The sequence below is a fragment of the Prinia subflava genome, chromosome 12 (genome assembly GCF_021018805.1).
Source record: "Prinia subflava isolate CZ2003 ecotype Zambia chromosome 12, Cam_Psub_1.2, whole genome shotgun sequence".
NCBI classification, from domain to species: Eukaryota; Metazoa; Chordata; class Aves; order Passeriformes; family Cisticolidae; genus Prinia; species Prinia subflava.
Genome location: NC_086258.1, coordinates 6,689,592 through 6,705,779, shown reverse-complemented (window position 1 = coordinate 6,705,779; position 16,188 = coordinate 6,689,592). Strand labels below are relative to the sequence as shown.

Below are 16,188 nucleotides of genomic sequence, written 5' to 3'. Positions count from 1 at the left end.
GGAGAGGAAAACTGTCTGGTCCCTCCTGCAGCCAGGTGGGCTGTCACTGACAGTCCCAGCTGGAGAAACTGAGCTCGGGAGGGAAAAATCCTGACCCCTCTCAGGCCATGACAAGCCCCATCCCAGAAACAAAACAGCCACTAACCCAGGGGTTTATAAATATCCCTGTAGACAGGCTCCCTGCTCCAGCAGGGCTATTCCAGTCCTGACACACGATCCACAGGGGTCATCCAGCACCTGGGAGAACGCCCAGACTGACAAATCCAGCATGCTCCCTGTGCCCAGCCTGCTGAGCCTGGCTGTGCTCCCCGCTGTCCTGCCCGCCCCGCCTGCAGGGCTGCTGGCCCGGGGCTGCTGCCGGCCACAATGCCCTGCACAGCCATGGCCACACGTGGTGGCAGTGCCTGGAATGTGGGTGGGACAGGGGGAACAGCCCCATCCCCTTCCTCTGCAGTTCACTGGCAGTGTTGGTGCAGCCCAACCTCTGGCAGCAGCTGGCCAAAGTAACCTTGTAACCAAAGTGCATCCAGCAACAGCACTGCTGGGTGGGATTCTTCTAGGGGTAAAAGAGAAAGCTTGGACAAAATAAAATAGGATATCCTGCAGTATTTACAGCATGCAGCCTCTGGTGGGCTGGTGAGGGGAGACCCTGTCCTTTATAAACATGGAAAACATGCTGGAAAGACACGGAGGCACCGTGCAGGTCGGGAGGAGACCTGGTCAGGTGCATCAGCTGAGCAGCAGAAGGAAACACAGCTCACAGCATCACCAGCCACTCCTGATACTCATCACAGCCTGGCCTGGCATCTCCAGCAATGCCATCAGAGAAATCCAGGAGCTCAGGCACAGCAGCCCTTAAAGCAGCTGCTCTGGGGTGGGATGTGCTAATGCCTTAATCACTCACAGCAGCACGATGGAGACAGGCACAACCAAAACCCAACAAATACTCCGTCTGAAGAGCTGATTTAATTAGAATGAGTTAATGCAATTTCCTAGTTGACCAGAGCATCAGACACAGCCAAGTTGAAGCAAGACCTGGCTGAAGCTCTAGTGAAACTAGAGTCGCAGAAAATGCAGTTTCACCAGACTCATGATGCTCTGGGAAACTGTGACAAGCTTGTTTGAAAAGTGTGAAAGAGTCTTGGAAATGTCAAAGGATTTCAGCACCTTCTGGAGGCTGCTGGATATTTCATTCGGAAGATGCTAATTTCATTCTTCCTTGTACTACATGATAGTAACTGGCTTGTAACTTGAGCAGGTTCTTAGTGTTTCTGTCACAGGACTAGTGACTAAATTGTGCCTTTCACAGCAACGGGGAAGTTTAAAATAAATATTTCTCAATGCTTCGAGAAACACGTGAGGAGGGAAAACATGACAATAAACTGTGGTTTTTCCACTTGCTGTGGGTGGAAAGGAGCAAATCTGCCTCCCCTCATCCTGTGACATTCACTTGTTAGGATCACCTGGTAGCTCTGGTCTCTCCTACCTGCTTAAGGGCTAATCCAGCCTGCTGGGAGTGCAGGGTGGGAAGGACTAAAAGATATTTACAGCAGCTTTGTGCCACGCCTCAAGCAGCACCAACAAAGAGATTTTTACCTCTCATTTCCCCAGGTTTCCTATTTAGAAAGTGACAGAGGACACACTCAGTGCCTGATGTCCATCAGCTATTGCTGAAAAGCCAGACAATTTCACCTCCCCTGGTGCTCGGATCCTCAGCCAGCTGATGGCCAGCAGGACCAGCTGGCAGCATTGCTCCTAAAAGTGCCTGTAATAGAACTTTACAACTTCCCCACAGGCCACTGCCGCCTCAGATGCTTCTCACTCCCTGTTCCAGCTGCTCCGAGTCCCACTGCTGCTCTGGAGAGCTTTACATTATTCGTTGTTGGAATCACAGCCCATCTAACCTAGGGCTACAGGTTCTGCAAATAAGGACACCATCCCCTCTGGTGCCCTTTGGTTGGTACCAAATCTACCCAGCAGGCTACAGCAGGGAGAGGAAACTTAATCCAGAAACGCACATTGCAGTGAAATCAAAATATAATAATAATAAAGAGGGGAGGGGGGAAACGGCGTTTCTAAAATAATTTTTAAAAACTACATTACCCACAATTCACGGACGTGTGGGAGGAAATGCTGGGTTTTTTTGCAAAGGAGGTTTAGCTTCAACAGCTGCAGTTTAAAAGCGAAATACAGGGGGAGGGATGGGACTGGGCGAAGGAGGGAGGACAGGGCGGCGGGGGGCGCGGGGGGGCCCGGAGCCGCAGCCGGTGCCGCCGGGGCCGCGGGAGCCACGGGCATGCGGCGCTCCCTGCCCGGACAGCCGGCCGGGCACGCCCGGGGGCACCGAGGGGCTGCCGGCGAGTTTCTGCAAAGTTTGACCCCGTCGCCTTTTTGATGCTGCGGCGGGCAGCGGAGCCGGAGCCCCCCCGCGCCCCCCCGCTCCCCCGGCGAGGCTGAGCCCCGGGGCCGGCGCCGTCCGCGGGTGCGTGGATGTATTGCGGGAGAGGAAGCCTGCGGCAGCCGGGAGGCGGAGGCACCGATCCCGCTCCGCTCACCTCCCCGGGCAGCCAGCAAAGAGGAGAAGGGAAAAAAAAACCCAGCGAGAGAAGGAGCCTCCCCCCCGCCCCGCGCCGCTGCTCGCCCCCGCAGCGCAGGAGCCGCGGCTCGGCGGCGCGGCCGGGGCTCGCCGCGGCTCCCCGGGATGCTGTGACGCCCTGCGGGGCCCACGCGTGTGCGGGGCAGCCCCGCCGCCCGCCCATGAGCCCCGCCGGCTGAGCCACAGCCGGGAGCGGCGGCAGCAGCGGCGGCAGGAGGAGGAGGAGGAGGAAGGTCGGACACCCCTGCGGAGAGCCGCTCGCCGAGGAGGAGAAGGAGGAGGAGGAGGAGGAGGAAGGGGAGCGGCGGGGCCGGCGCCCCCCGGGCCGGTGCGTGGCGGGGGATGTCACGGGCGGCGGTTCCGCGGCGCTGAGCGGGCGCGGAGCGGCGCGGCCCCGGCGGGCGCGGGGGAGGCTCCATCGCCGCCTGCCCCGCGGCGCTCCCGGAGCCGCCGGCCCCACCGGCACCGCGCTCGCTTCCCTCTGCGTCCGGCTATTTCTAAGGGGAAGAAGAAAAAAAAAAAATTAAAATTAATCCCCAAAGCTCAGACATCGCTGGCGGAGGAACCTCCAGAATCGGAGATTTGGCGACTTTTTTGCATTTTGCAGCCGTCGTTTCTTTCTGTTATTATTGTAATTTTGTGCGAAAGGAAGTTATGAACAACTGCAAGTCAGGAAGTGGAAATCCACACCGGTTGTGACAAGCTGGGGCTAAAAACTATTTCATTATTTATATAGATGTGTCTATCAACATTCTGCTTTTCATCCAAAGAATAAAGGGAAATACCGGCTAGTCCTATGTTTGATGGTGAATGACAGACCGCGTCTGAGCAAAGGAAGGACTAAATATATCAGCTAAGAACACCACCTTTATTTATTGAAATCAAGAGACTTTTTTTTTAACCCAAAGACTGTTTGAGCAAGAGATTTAATGGGTCATTAAAAGGGGAAAAAATTTTTAAAGGCCCTTTTGCTTCTGAAGCGCAGCTAACCTCAAAAATAGAAGCAGTACTTGCAAGACAGATACTGGAATTAAGGCTTTACACGATGAATTTTCTATCCTATGGATATCAGTTTTGAAATTACAAACCAAGAAGATCTGTAATTGATCTAGCACCAGATAATTTCAATGCCTAATATTCCCCAGGATTGCTGGAGTACCCTAGGAGCTGCGTCGGACTGTACTCGGGGTATGCCATGGGCTGTATTCAGAGTATTAGCTGCAAATCCAAAGTTTTCCGGGAAAGCATTTCAGTGATTGAAGTCAAAGCCTCCATTGATCCCATCCCCACCAGCATTGACGAGTCCTCCAGCGTGGTCCTGCGCTACCGCACCCCTCACTTCCGAGCCTCTGCCCAGGTGTTGGTGCCCCCTCTTCCCAAGAAGGAGACCTGGATCGTGGGCTGGATCCAGGCTTGCAGCCACATGGAATTTTACAATCACTACGGGGAGCAGGGAATGTAAGTATTTCCAAGAGCGCGTGCGTTTGCCTAGCGGGAAGAGGGAGCGGGAGGACCGTGGCCTGGTTGGGAAATAGTGGATTGAGCCAAAAATTATAATCCATATTTAAAAACCTGGCCCCTCTGAAACTTAACAGGACTTTCCCATGTGTTTAAAATACAGGAGAGCTTGTCCCTGCCCTTTGAAAGCAGTGAGTGTTCTTCTCTTGGAATGGGAATTTGCCCAATCCCTAACCAAACCCCACTAGTTCTGGTGGGAACCCAAAAGCGACACTATTTCACAGCAGCCTTTGGGCTTCACAGGAGATCCTGAAACCCCGGGAGCAGCCCTGCCACGACAGGCACCCCTGCTCTGATGTGTGTTTGACACGAGGGCTTCTCCTGACCCCCATCACCTCCTGCCTGCATCCCTCCCCATCCCAAAAGTGCGCAGTGAGGAGCCCCAGGGAGAGCCGAGGGCTGACACTTGTGGCACCGAGCTGTCCCTGGAGTGCTCTGCTGCTGCTGCTGCTGCTGCTGCTGCTGCAGTGAGCCGTGGCTGGGAGCTCGGTAGCCCACCAGCTTTGGGAGCACATTTAACGTCACAGGAGGAATCCTGCTCGCTTTGCCCACAGGAGCAGGCAGCCCACGGGAAAGCACAAGCTGGATTTAACCCGTTGCTAGTTGAACCATCTGCATCACCTTGGAGCAGGGTGCAGATTTCACGTTACTCTCCTTTATGGGTAATGCAAAAGGGAATATGTAGGTATAAATGTGAGGTGGGAGGAATGCAGGGGCTGTTTGTGCACTAAGAATCCCCATGTTACTGGTCAGACAGTCATAATGAGGCAGGAATGAGTCAAATCAGAATGTCACCTCCCTGCCGAGAGAAGTCATCTCTCCCCAGTCCTCCACCAGCTTGTTCTCCAAATGTAGCAGGCTTTGGCCCACAGCTACATCAGCCCCAGCACCTGAGCCCCAAATGCCTGCACAGAGCAGCAATTCTGCAGCTCACAGTGCAGGGCAGCGCCAGGTGCAGCCTCCTGGTGCAGCAGGAATGTGTTTGTGCAGCCAGGGGGACAGAGCACAGAGCCAGTGCTGGCAGATGGGTCAGGGGCTGGAGGTGCTGATGCTGCCCAGGGGTGAGCGAGGAAGGACGGGAAGGTCAGGTCTGAGCACTCCTCTCCCTGCTCATCCCGAGTGCCCCGAGTCACGGAGATGCTGGCTCAGCCCCTGAGGGTCAGTCTGGGCAGCTTTAAAAAAGAAATCCCTGAATGAGGAGTGCTGAGGGAGGAGGGGGACACGGCGGGCTGGAGAGGCAGGACTGACTGAATGCAGCGCCTTCCTGAACATCTGCACGCACAGCCCGGCCCTCCTTCCCTCCTTCCCTCCCCGCCGAGGACGCGGGTTCAGCATCACACAGGCTGCAAGATGCGGGGCGGAGGGGAGGGCACGGCAGGAGCAGCCCGAAGCTCCAGCCTGCCCCTCCTCCTGTCCCCGTGTCCCCTCTCTGCTCAAGCAGAAAGTTTCTTGAGAAGCGATCTGGCACCTGGCAAACGGCAGTGCAGACAGGCTGATCTTGATTTTAAAAGTATTTACAGCAGGCCCGAAATCTGTAGGCTTTTTTTTTGGCTCCAACAGCATCTTTAGCAAGGACGATTTGTTGCTCAGATGTTCCCAATTCAAGGCCTTTGGGATTTGCATGTGTAATTCTCCGGCTCATTTAGAAATCCTGTCTTTAGTGACCAGCTGCAAAGGAAAATAGAAAAGTCCACTTTATATAAATACAGCTCAGATGCACTGAAATAGAGAGGACTGGGCACAGAGTGATGCTGCCAGTGCTGCTCTGAGCTGCAAACCTCAGCATGGCCTTTTATTTCCCTGCACCTGGGTTGCCCTGTGTTTAAAAGGAGGATTGGGTACAGCCTGCCCTTGCTGGAATGTTTTGGGACAAAAAAAAAAAAAAAGAAAAGAGTAGTGGCTGCTACTGTAAACAGGTAGATTTAAACACTGCAGCTATGAGAGCTTTTAGCTAGAAAATCATGGAAACAAAGGTTTTTCCCTAGGAGGTTCATTGACATTTAACTGATACCAGAAAAAAAAAAAAAGTTACCCTAACACAAGCAGGAATTGGTCTGTTCCTGCACTCCCTTTCTATAGACTCATTGCCATCTGAAGACTATAAATAAAGGCATTTAGGAGGAAAGGCCTCTTCAATGCCATTGAAACATGGGCTGGGAAGACCTTTACAGAGAGAGAGAGGAGAACACAGGACACAAACCTAAGAGAAAGGATGGGCCAGGGCTTTAGCTGGTGTAACTCGATGTAATCCCACTGACCTCCACAGAGCTGCATCGATTGATGCCAACAGAGTCCCAACTTTCCAGGACAGGGAGAGGCTTCTGCCACATCCATGGCTTTAACCCCTGTGGTGACCGGCAAACAAAAAACCCCAAATAATCAAAAATCAGTCATCCAACCGAAGCACCAATACTTACAGCAGGCTTTGGATTAATTTTTCACTTCTCTGCTGGGAAGTTGTTAGCTGTGCATAAGCTGGCCATTACACTGAGGATGGAAACAGCTGAGAAATACTGGAGCAGATGGAGCTGTGCATAATGCTGCTATAGGGATGGGAGCTACAGAGGGGATAATTTAGACACGCACGTTTAAAGTGGCACTGACAATTTGGGGGCTAAATGCAGCATTTTTAAATTTAAAGGGAGAGAATTAAAGCTCAGATAACGCATAAGTGCTGGCATTACTTTACATGTGAGTCAGTAGATGCTGCAGGGAACATGAAAACCCCCAGGATGAGGATGTGGATGTGCTCTCTGACCCCTCTCTGTGCAGGACTGGGGAAAACTCCTCTTCACCCCATGGCTGGTGTTGCTGTTCCTCCCATGCAGGATTTTACCCTTGTCCTTAGGGAAGGGTGCTGCTGCACAGAGGGAGGCATCAGGATCAGGCCAGAGCTGTGACCTGTGCAGGAGCAGTGGGAGCAGGTCCTGCTGGCATCTCCTGGGGTGGGTGCAGGTTTCTGCACCTGCTGGAACCCGTGTCAGCTGGGCCATGCTGGAATGGCATTTTCCAGCCTCCTTCATCTCCATGGAGATGTGCAAGAAGCCGTGCAGATGGAGATATGCAAAAGAGAGAGATAAATAAATTGGAGTTGGAATATGATCAGCCAAGAATCTGGAGAAGTTTCTTGTGGATGTTTCTCCCTCTGGAAGACCTGATGGGGCACTTGCATGGTTACATCATCACTTCATCTTCGCAGGCATCTCTCCCTGGTGAGATTAAATCTTCCATGCCCTGCAGCAGGGACATAATGAACTCAACTTGTCAAAAGAATAAACCCCCATTCCCCAGGAGGGAGGACACAATCAGAAAAACCACAAGGGTATCTTTTCCCAAGAAAGTGAAGGGAGGTCAGTTCACTGTGGGAATTTACCCCTGCAGGGATTTAGAGGAAAAGGCTTGGCTGCCCTGCAATGGCCCCTGGATCTCACTTGTGCTGTGAGCACTCACCTTAGCCCAGTTGGGTTGTCCATTTGGACTTGAGTCTGCTCCTCTAAACCAGCAGAAATTGTTGCCTTTTTCCTAATGCCAGTTTTGTGCTAGTTTTACTCCCTGACCCAGCCATCAAACACTGCTGCTGCTTCAAGAGATGAGGCAGGAACACACAGCTGGAGGGTGGGAGGAAGAGGGACCACAGCAGCACAGCTCAGTCAGCTGGGGAACAACATCTTAAATTTCCTTCCTGTTCTTCACTCTAACCCTGCCTTGACTTGCCTGACATGCTGGAGTAGGTGAGAGAGGCACTGTAAAGGAGAATTTGAAATTAAGCAGCTCTGGCTATCAAGTTTTCTTTCTCTCAGTGAGTCCCCAGTGCAGGCCAGTGGTGGAGGGAGGCAGGAGCAGGGATGTGAAATGCCTGAGACAGAGTTTCACTACACCCACACGTGGCCCTGGTCCATGCACCAGGCAGGGGCTGTGTCCCAGAGGGGCTGCTCTTAGTTAGAGAGCTTGGAGAGGAAGGTGTTGGAAAGCACAAGGTTGTCCAAGTCCATCTGGCCTGTGACTAATTAGGAGCTGGCTTTCAGCAATTAGAGCTGAGGATGCAATGGTGCCTGTCTGGAAAGGTTACCTGGATGTGTCCACACTGCTGGATGCCCAGGGCTGGAGGCTGCTGTGCTGGGTTTGTGTCACTGCCCTGGTGGGTGCTGTGGGACAGACATCTGGGAGCTCAGGATGAGAGGAGGGATTCGTTCCATGTGACAGAATAGGGAAAAAAGTGTCTGAATGAGGACTGGGAAGCTAAAACCTACATAAAGCTGCTTGGCTGTCAGCAGCAGGGCTCCAGTTGTAGCACAAGAAATAGCTCAGAGTTCCTTCTGGTAGCAAGAAGACATTTGTTAAGAGAGGTTTCTTGGCAGCTCCAGTCTCTGGCGATGCCCACACTGACTCTGAAGGTTTCAGAAGAGGCAGAAACAGGCTTGTCAGTGTTATAAGCCAGAACCTACTGATCTTGGAGCTGATCAGAGAGCCCATGAAACCAGATCGCTTGGTTTCTTTTCATGCCTCCTTCCTGCTATTGTCAGCAAAGTGTTTACTGGGCACTTTCTGGTCTCTCCTTGGCTCGACACTACCAGGGAAAGATGCTGATGCAGCCAAAGATCATTCCACAGCATTCTTTCCAAAATCGTCCAGTTGTTGGCATATTATTTAACACGGACACGCTGTGCAAGCAGGGGCTGCCAGCCTGGCTGGCACAGAGGCTTTGCTGTGGCATCAGGCGAGGGGCAACCACCAGCAGCAGCCACCGTGCAGCCTCTGCTCTGCTCCAGTCATGGGATCATCATGAGGCTTTGTTTCTCTGCTCATCCCAAGCTGTGCAGATGAAGCAGGATGGTTTTGAAACCCTGGGGTTAACCACACTGGCTGGAATTAGGCACAGCATGCTCTGTGAAGAAACACAGGCCGGTTTCTCCTTCCCCATTCCTGCCCACGCCTTTCCTCAAGCTGGGTGCCCTCCTGGGCCACCCTGAGCCCAGCCACGCTCAGTTTGGTCCTGGGGTGCTGCAGGCTGTGCAGGCACCATCCTGCTCAGGCCCTGACACAGCTCCACCTTTGAGCTCTTGTTTAAATCCTGGGCAAATCCTGAGAAGCTTCTGCAGTTCCATACTGACCTGGGGCACTGGGGATGAAGAAGAGGACAGGCAGATCTTAGAGATTTACTGAGCATACTCTACCAGGTTCTCCTGCCTTTCCCCCACCAGCTCTGATCTGGGTAGGCTGGAGCAGCCCAGGAGGGTTATCACCCTCTGGCATCTCAGCTCCTGCTTTGGCACCTCTGTACCTGCAGAGATGCTGTGGCTGCACCACACCTGTCACCTCAGAGTCAACCTCCCCTGTCACCTCCCATCCCTGCGTGACAGCCAAGCTGAGCACCAGCCACTGTCTGAGTGGAAAGTAATCCTAAACCAGCGGCTGAAAGGGAGAGAAGAGCCCCCAGATGGGGTTTCAGAGCTGGGCTGTGCAGCAGGGAGGGGTGGGGGCTGCAGAGGACGACCTCCACTCATCCATCAGCAAGGGCCGGGTCACCCAGCACCCCCAGAGCTTTCCCAGAGCCTTCCCAGAGCCCTCCCAGAGCCCTCCCAGAGCCCTCCCAGAGCCTTCCCAGAGCCCTCCCAGAGCCTTCCCAGAGCCTTCCCCTGCTCAGCTCTGCCCAGAGGGTGAGGGGTGCTGAGCCAGGATGACTCCGGTTTGCAGAGCAGGGCGTATAAACATCTCTGCAGTGCACAAGGGTCCTGGCAGGACTGCTCAGGGATCTCCTTTTGGCTGCCTTCGCTAAAGATTTTCTTCCAGGGAAAGGACTCCCTCTGCCTGCTGGCGATGAGCTCGGGAGGAAGGGATTGCTGCAGCTGCGGTGCCGTAGCTGACAGCAGCCAGTAAATCTGAGCAGGGAGATGTTGTGCTTGCATAACCCCTGCTCCTGCGGCTCAGAGCATCCCTGCATCCCCCGGTCCCGGTGCTCAGAGCATCCCCTGCTCCTGCTGCTCCCCGCGTCCCTGCAGTCCCCAGGACCTCGCACTTCATCTCCCTCTGGGGAGGCGTTTGCCAGGAGCCCCTGCTCGCATGAAAAAAAAGATAAATGAGACCTTTAAATCCCCCGTGGTATCCTCTAGCCAGAGCCAGACACAGCTAAGTGCTGAACGATCCAGCGGGTACAAACATGGAGGCACTTCACGGTCATTAACTAATTAACAGTCAGAGCAGCCACATCAGTCCTGGCCAGAGCAGCTCATCCCAAAGCTGTGTAAGAGCCAGCCAGGCCCAGGAGTACCCCCAGCCACAGCCTCCCCTGCAATCAAGGGACTATTTTAAGCTGCAGCACCAGACTTATGAAAGGCTTGGACAGTCACCCTGACCCTGACGAGCCTCAGGGCGTCCCCTCTGTGTCTCTCCAAGATAAATAATTCCCCATGTCCCAGCCTGCAGCAGGGAGCCACAAGGCTTGGGGGCACAGTCCTATGGCAGGGTCAGGTGCAAACGCCACTGCTGCTGTCACCCAGTCCCTTCTGCCACCTCGATGGCTGGGACATCATCCCTGGGTGGTGGGGAGTGCTGATTCATGAGCAAGAGGGAGGAGGTACATGAGAGCCACCTCTGCCAGCCTGGTTTTTGGAAGACTGTCCTTAAAACAGCTGGTGTGCACTGAGCAAGTGATCTGTGGCTGTGCCGTCTCAGAGCAAACATCCAACCCTTCTTCTGAGACATCCACAGCAGTTTGCTTCTATTGGCAAATCTAGTATTAAAAATTAAATTGGAAGTTAATGAAAAAAAACCACTCCAAGTTGTGCATCAGCAGTACAAGGTGACAGGGGACTGTTTTCCCTGATATTCCTGTTAGAAACTCTGACCTTTCTGTCCCCTCACAGGTGAGCAGCACGGGCAGTTTTACAAACAGCTCAGCCTGGGGCTCTCTGATTACTGTAACACCATCCCCAGCCCAGAGCCTGGGCTGCAGCCCTCGAGCTGGGTCCTTCCAAGGGCTGGAGGAGGATGGGTGACACTTCCAGAGCCAGGCAGACAGCAGGGAGGGACTGTGGCTCTGCCAGGGAGAAATTTAGGGGATGAAAGGATTGAGAGCAGGCCTGATGAGAAGGATGCTTTTAATGGCAGGGATGAGCTCTTTGAGCAGGATGGCACCCAGGGCACCAATTCCAGTAAAAGCCGGATGTAGTTTGGATAGTATTGTGTGATCTCACAGGGTGAAAAACTTAGATTTAGGGTTTTAGCCTACGGTGATGTATGGGAGCCAAGATGGAGAACTTTGGGTGTGGATTAGTTGTCTTTTTGCACCTTCTTCTTCCTTCTTCTTCTTGAATTGTGTGGTTTTCTGTAACTGGGTGAAACAAGTCGGCACTGAGGGTTTTGAGTGATCATTATTGGGCTAAAAACATAAATAATATAGATCTCAACTTGTTATTGGATAATTAAGGCTTAAATAACCTTGAGTAGACACCATTTTAGGGCACTTTCCTGACTTGTTAGAGAAAACTCACAACTCGTGAGTTTGTAATAGATAAGGATGATAAACTTCAGAGTGAGACTTCAAAAACATCTCCTGAGTTTTATTTGCCCTGACCTTGGAGGAGGAAAGAGCCAGGGAATTCCAATAGCTGGAGAGGAAATGCATCCACAGCTCATCCCTCTTCTTTCCAAAAAACATCATGTTTCTAATCTAATTAATTAATGCATTATCCATAATTTGCTGTTGATTATGGCAGGTCAAGCTGGGAGCTTCCAGACCTCCTGGACGGTAAAATCCAGGCCATCAGTGACTCAGACGGAGTGAACTACCCCTGGTACGGGAACACCACGGAGACCTGCACCATCGTGGGCCCCACCAAGAAGGAGTCCAAGTTCAACATCAGCATGAACGACAACTTCTACCCGAGCGTGACGTGGGCCGTGCCCGTCAGCGACAGCAACGTGGCCAAGCTCACCAGCATCCACCGGGATCAGAGCTTCACCACCTGGCTGGTGGCAACCAACACGGCCACCAACGAGATGGTGACCTTGCAGACTATCAAATGGCGCATGAGGCTGGGCATCGAGGTGAACCCCAGCAGGCCCCTGGGGCAGCGTGCCAAGCTGCAGGAGCCCTCGGCTCAAGAGCAGCCCCAGGTCCTCAGCAAGAATGAGCCAATACCACCCAGTGCCCTTGTCAAACCCAATGCCAATGATGCTCAGGTACTCATGTGGAGGCCAAAGGACGGGCCACCGCTGGTGGTGATACCCCCCAAACATCGGTAATGCGCGTCCCGGCAGCGGAAGGGAGAAAGCGAAACCCGAAGCAAAACAATCACTTAGGTATTAGGATACACACCTATAATCTGAGCAAAATCAAAATGCACTTTTTATTCATTCAACAAATGCAACCATTCTACCTTCTCCCATTGGGACGGATTTCACTGTGCTAAAGCTAAAGAGGAGACCTCGGACTGGGTCTGTCTCATCACTGGATTCCTAAGGGAAGAAACTAACACTGATGTCTACCCTAGAGCTTTTTTTTTCTTCCCTACTTTAGTTCCTGTTTGAACTTCAGTCTCATTAGCTTGTCCAGAACTGCCCAGAACAATAAGAACATTTTATTTGGGATTTTAAGAATTTTTTTTTCTTTTTGGTAGAGAACAAAACAAGTTCCTGGAGCAAAATGTTGACTATTTAAGATAAGGTATTTTTTTTTAAAGCTGTAAGGTTCTGAGTTGCAAATCCAAGTCATGCGGCCTTATGTAGACTTTGCTTTGCATTGCCAAACTTTTGCCTTAAAGCTATGTTTGAAAAAAAACAAAAACAAAAACAAAAACACCACCAGGCAGAATGTCCTTTCTACAGAATTCTGGAGAAAAAAGTTTTGGAACAAGGAATAGATCATCAGCATGGCACAGGCTGATGGATGAAAAGGGCATGAAATTGGAAGAAGCAAGAAAATCTTCCTCTTTTTAAAACCTGGAACAAGGAAGTACAGAAATAATCTCAGTTTCAAAGCAATGCAAATAACAAACCTGCTGTTGGATGGGGAGCTCCCAGGCCACCTCCCTGCTTTGCAGGAGGGGTTGGAAGCTCCTCGTGCTGCTCACCCGTGGTGATCTCAGCCTCCCGTTAGCAGTTTAACATGGAATAACCTCACAGCTGGAATTGTGGCCCTGGGACTCAACACCAGTCAAGGAGGGATGTCCCACTGGGTTTGTCTTTAGGACACACAGATGTTTTCCCAGCTAGCCCACAGCCTCACCTTCTCGTGGATAAGAGCCAGGGGCTCGTGTGCCTGCTGCTGTCGCCCCGTTTGCCCGTGAGATCCCAATGACGGTGCTGTACAGAGGGCAGGATATAAAAAGGATCCTTCTGAAGTCACTGGAGACACACAGGTGTCAGCGAGGGCACACCTTACCCAGCGAGTCCACCCAGCAAAATCTGTATTTCAGGAGTAGCCACGGCTGAAAATAACAGGGATCACTCCTGGCAAACACAGCAGCGACAGCTGAGGAAAACTCTTCCTTCTGTGGCAATGAATCACATGGGGATCAGCGGATAATTCTCTTCCCAGTGACCTCTGATCTACCTGACTGTCAGGCAGGAGGTACAGGCAGGACCATGACACCGTCCCTGTCTGTCATGGCCCAAAGATCCATCGTAAAAAAGGGTAACACACGAGGAGGGGCAGGCAGGGCAACACCTGAGCCTTGGGTGTGGATCCTCAGTGAGGAAGGAGCATTTGGAGGAGGAGGAGGTGAAACCTGTAAGTTTTAATAAGGACCAGATGGCTGCTGAGATAACCAGATGCCCTTCTGCAGAGGAGGATGAGGCAGAAGAGCCTTTTGAATGGGAGGGATGGGTGTGAAGGCAGAGGAAGTTCTGTGGTAGAGGTGGCATCTGGAAGCCAGGGCACAGGATGGGGTGGGAAGGATCTGCCCTGCTCCTGCACATGGCCTGAGGCAGATCACTTCCCTCTGCAGCTCCTTCCCCCAGAAAATATTTCTTCCTCCTATTAACAACTTGCCTCAAGAGCTGGGACTAAGCAGAGTTCTGCATGCCAGGTACAAGCCTGGCCCTGCTGAGCTGGTCTGAACAGGTCTCACAACCCCACACACGCTGCTCAAAAGGCTCTCCCCTTGGAGAGGCACCAATTAGCTGCTATTCCTATCCTCATCTTCCACACAGGACGTTACCAGCAAGAAATTCTCCTTCCTCACTTCTCCACAGCCACACCACCTGCTTTGGCAACAGGTTCAACATCACCCCCTGCCTGGGGAACGCACGTGCAGAAGTTGTGTCCCCCACCAAGACAGCCTCAAACCAGCAAACAGGGATCCTGGGGCCCTGCAGCCATTCCCCTGTTCCAGGGGAGCCCACCCTCCTCCATCCAGTGGCTTTCAGAGATGCTCAGCCACGGAGCTGCTCCTTTCCATGGGCAGAGCTCCCAGGTGGGAAGTCTGGCTTGCAAACAACTGGACTGGATCAACCCCAAATCCACAAGCCAAAGGGTGCCTAAATCTCAGCTTTGGGACTGCAAAGGATGAAGCTAGGGAGATTTGGAATTGCACAGTCACTCTCTGTATTAAACTCCATTTTCTTACCTGGATTCAGATCCAACTATAGCTCCACTGGCACAGCCCTTTGGGACTTGTCTGTATTTTCTCCGAGGCAATACATGCAGAAGAGGACAAACTCTGAGCTGTGGGTGAATAGCTGATCATGCTCTCACGCATCTTGGCTGCTGCTGAGTCCCATGGGTGGGAGCAGAAGGGGGATTTGTGTCTGGTATTCACTTTGTCTCCAGGTGCTGAGTACTTAAGAGTTCTCACTGATGTCAGCCTGGGTCGAAGGAATTGGGCCCAGTTGTCTTAATTAGCTGCACGAAGGAATTCCAAGGAAAGATTTCTTCTCAGTCACCAAAAACCACATTCAGGGAACACCTATGTCCTTTTCCACTTAGCTTTGTGTTGGACTTAGTCTCCCAGTGCATTAAGTAAATTGGTTCCTCCTATTCCCTCTACCTGGTGGACTGGATACATCCATGCAATTTGATAGTAACCTCCTGGCTAATTTGTCCTGTTGCACTGAACGGACCCAGCTAAGCAGTAAATACAAAATTTCACGTTGGGGTCGGCTTTGCATGGACTTGTCCCTTCCCAAAGATTGCCTTTATCCCGTGCCTAGGTCGAAACGTGCCCCTTCACCTCCATCTGCATCACCAGACATGGATGGCACAGAGAGTGATGCTGCCTCGTTTGAGATTTCGTGCATTGTGAGTAAAAGCGATGTTTTTCCAGTGCTGCTTCAGTACCAAACTGGTGGGGACAGATTGTGTGTGACAGGAAGGATGGCTGGCAGTGACAGAGGGTCCAAGACACCGCTATTGCTGTGGCTGGTGAATGGTTAGAACAGGGATTGAGTGACAGGGTTCCAGTGACAGCGACACAAATGTCTGGGGACTCAGGGCAGGGTGGTAAATGAGCAGAGGTGAATCAAGCTCCTTCTCTGGCAGCCTTTTGCAGAACCAGGAATACACAAAGGATACACTGGGAAGGTGCTGGGGCACCGCCGCGGGGTACTCGGATGAAGGTGAGCGTGTCTCTGCCTCACCCTTCCCATCAGTGATGCTCTCAGCTCTTTATAGACCCAAATCCCCTCGGGGGCTCCGAGTGCAGCCCGGCCATCCCTGTCACAGCCCCTCCAGGCTGGGAAGAGCCCTGGCCCAGACCCTCACCTGCACCCAGGGCCGGGCAGGGCACGGCCGAGGCACCGAGTGGGTCACGGGTTTGTGATTCTCCTTCCCTACCCTTGACATCGAGATGGGAGGAGAGGGGCAGCCCCTCGGGGAGTCACTACAGACCCTCAGCAGCCTTGGGGAGGGGTAGAGACCTGCCGAGCCGGCGCCAGGCTGGGTCCAGCCCGGGGGGAAGGCGAGGCACCGCCGTCCCTCCTGCCCTGGCTCCCGGCGCAGCAATAAGAATCGTCCTTGGTCTTGCAGAGATACTGTGAAAATTAAAACCAAGATGTACCGAGTGTGGACACTTACAGAGATGTAAAAAACAAAACCCTGCTTTTATAACAGACAGAGAAATAAAGTGAAATTTTCA

At 52.6% G+C, this 16,188-nt stretch overlaps 1 protein-coding gene across 1 annotated transcript; it reads left to right on the top strand.

The window, feature by feature from the left end:
- Positions 1-2,256: 2,256 nt before the first annotated feature.
- Positions 2,257-16,188, top strand: FAM78A (family with sequence similarity 78 member A). The gene is made up of 2 exons (XM_063409665.1): positions 2,257-4,054; positions 11,830-16,188. Exons 1-2 carry the CDS (start codon positions 3,792-3,794, stop codon positions 12,356-12,358), a joined length of 792 nt encoding a protein of 263 aa, XP_063265735.1. The 5' UTR covers positions 2,257-3,791; the 3' UTR covers positions 12,359-16,188.

Coding starts and splice junctions, on each gene's coding strand:
- FAM78A (XM_063409665.1), top strand. CDS start 3,792: ATGGGCTGTATTCAGAGTATTAGCTGCAAATCCAAAGTTTTCCGGGAA. Junction 4,055..11,829: donor CACTACGGGGAGCAGGGAAT/GTAAGTATTTCC, acceptor TGATTATGGCAG/GTCAAGCTGGGAGCTTCCAG.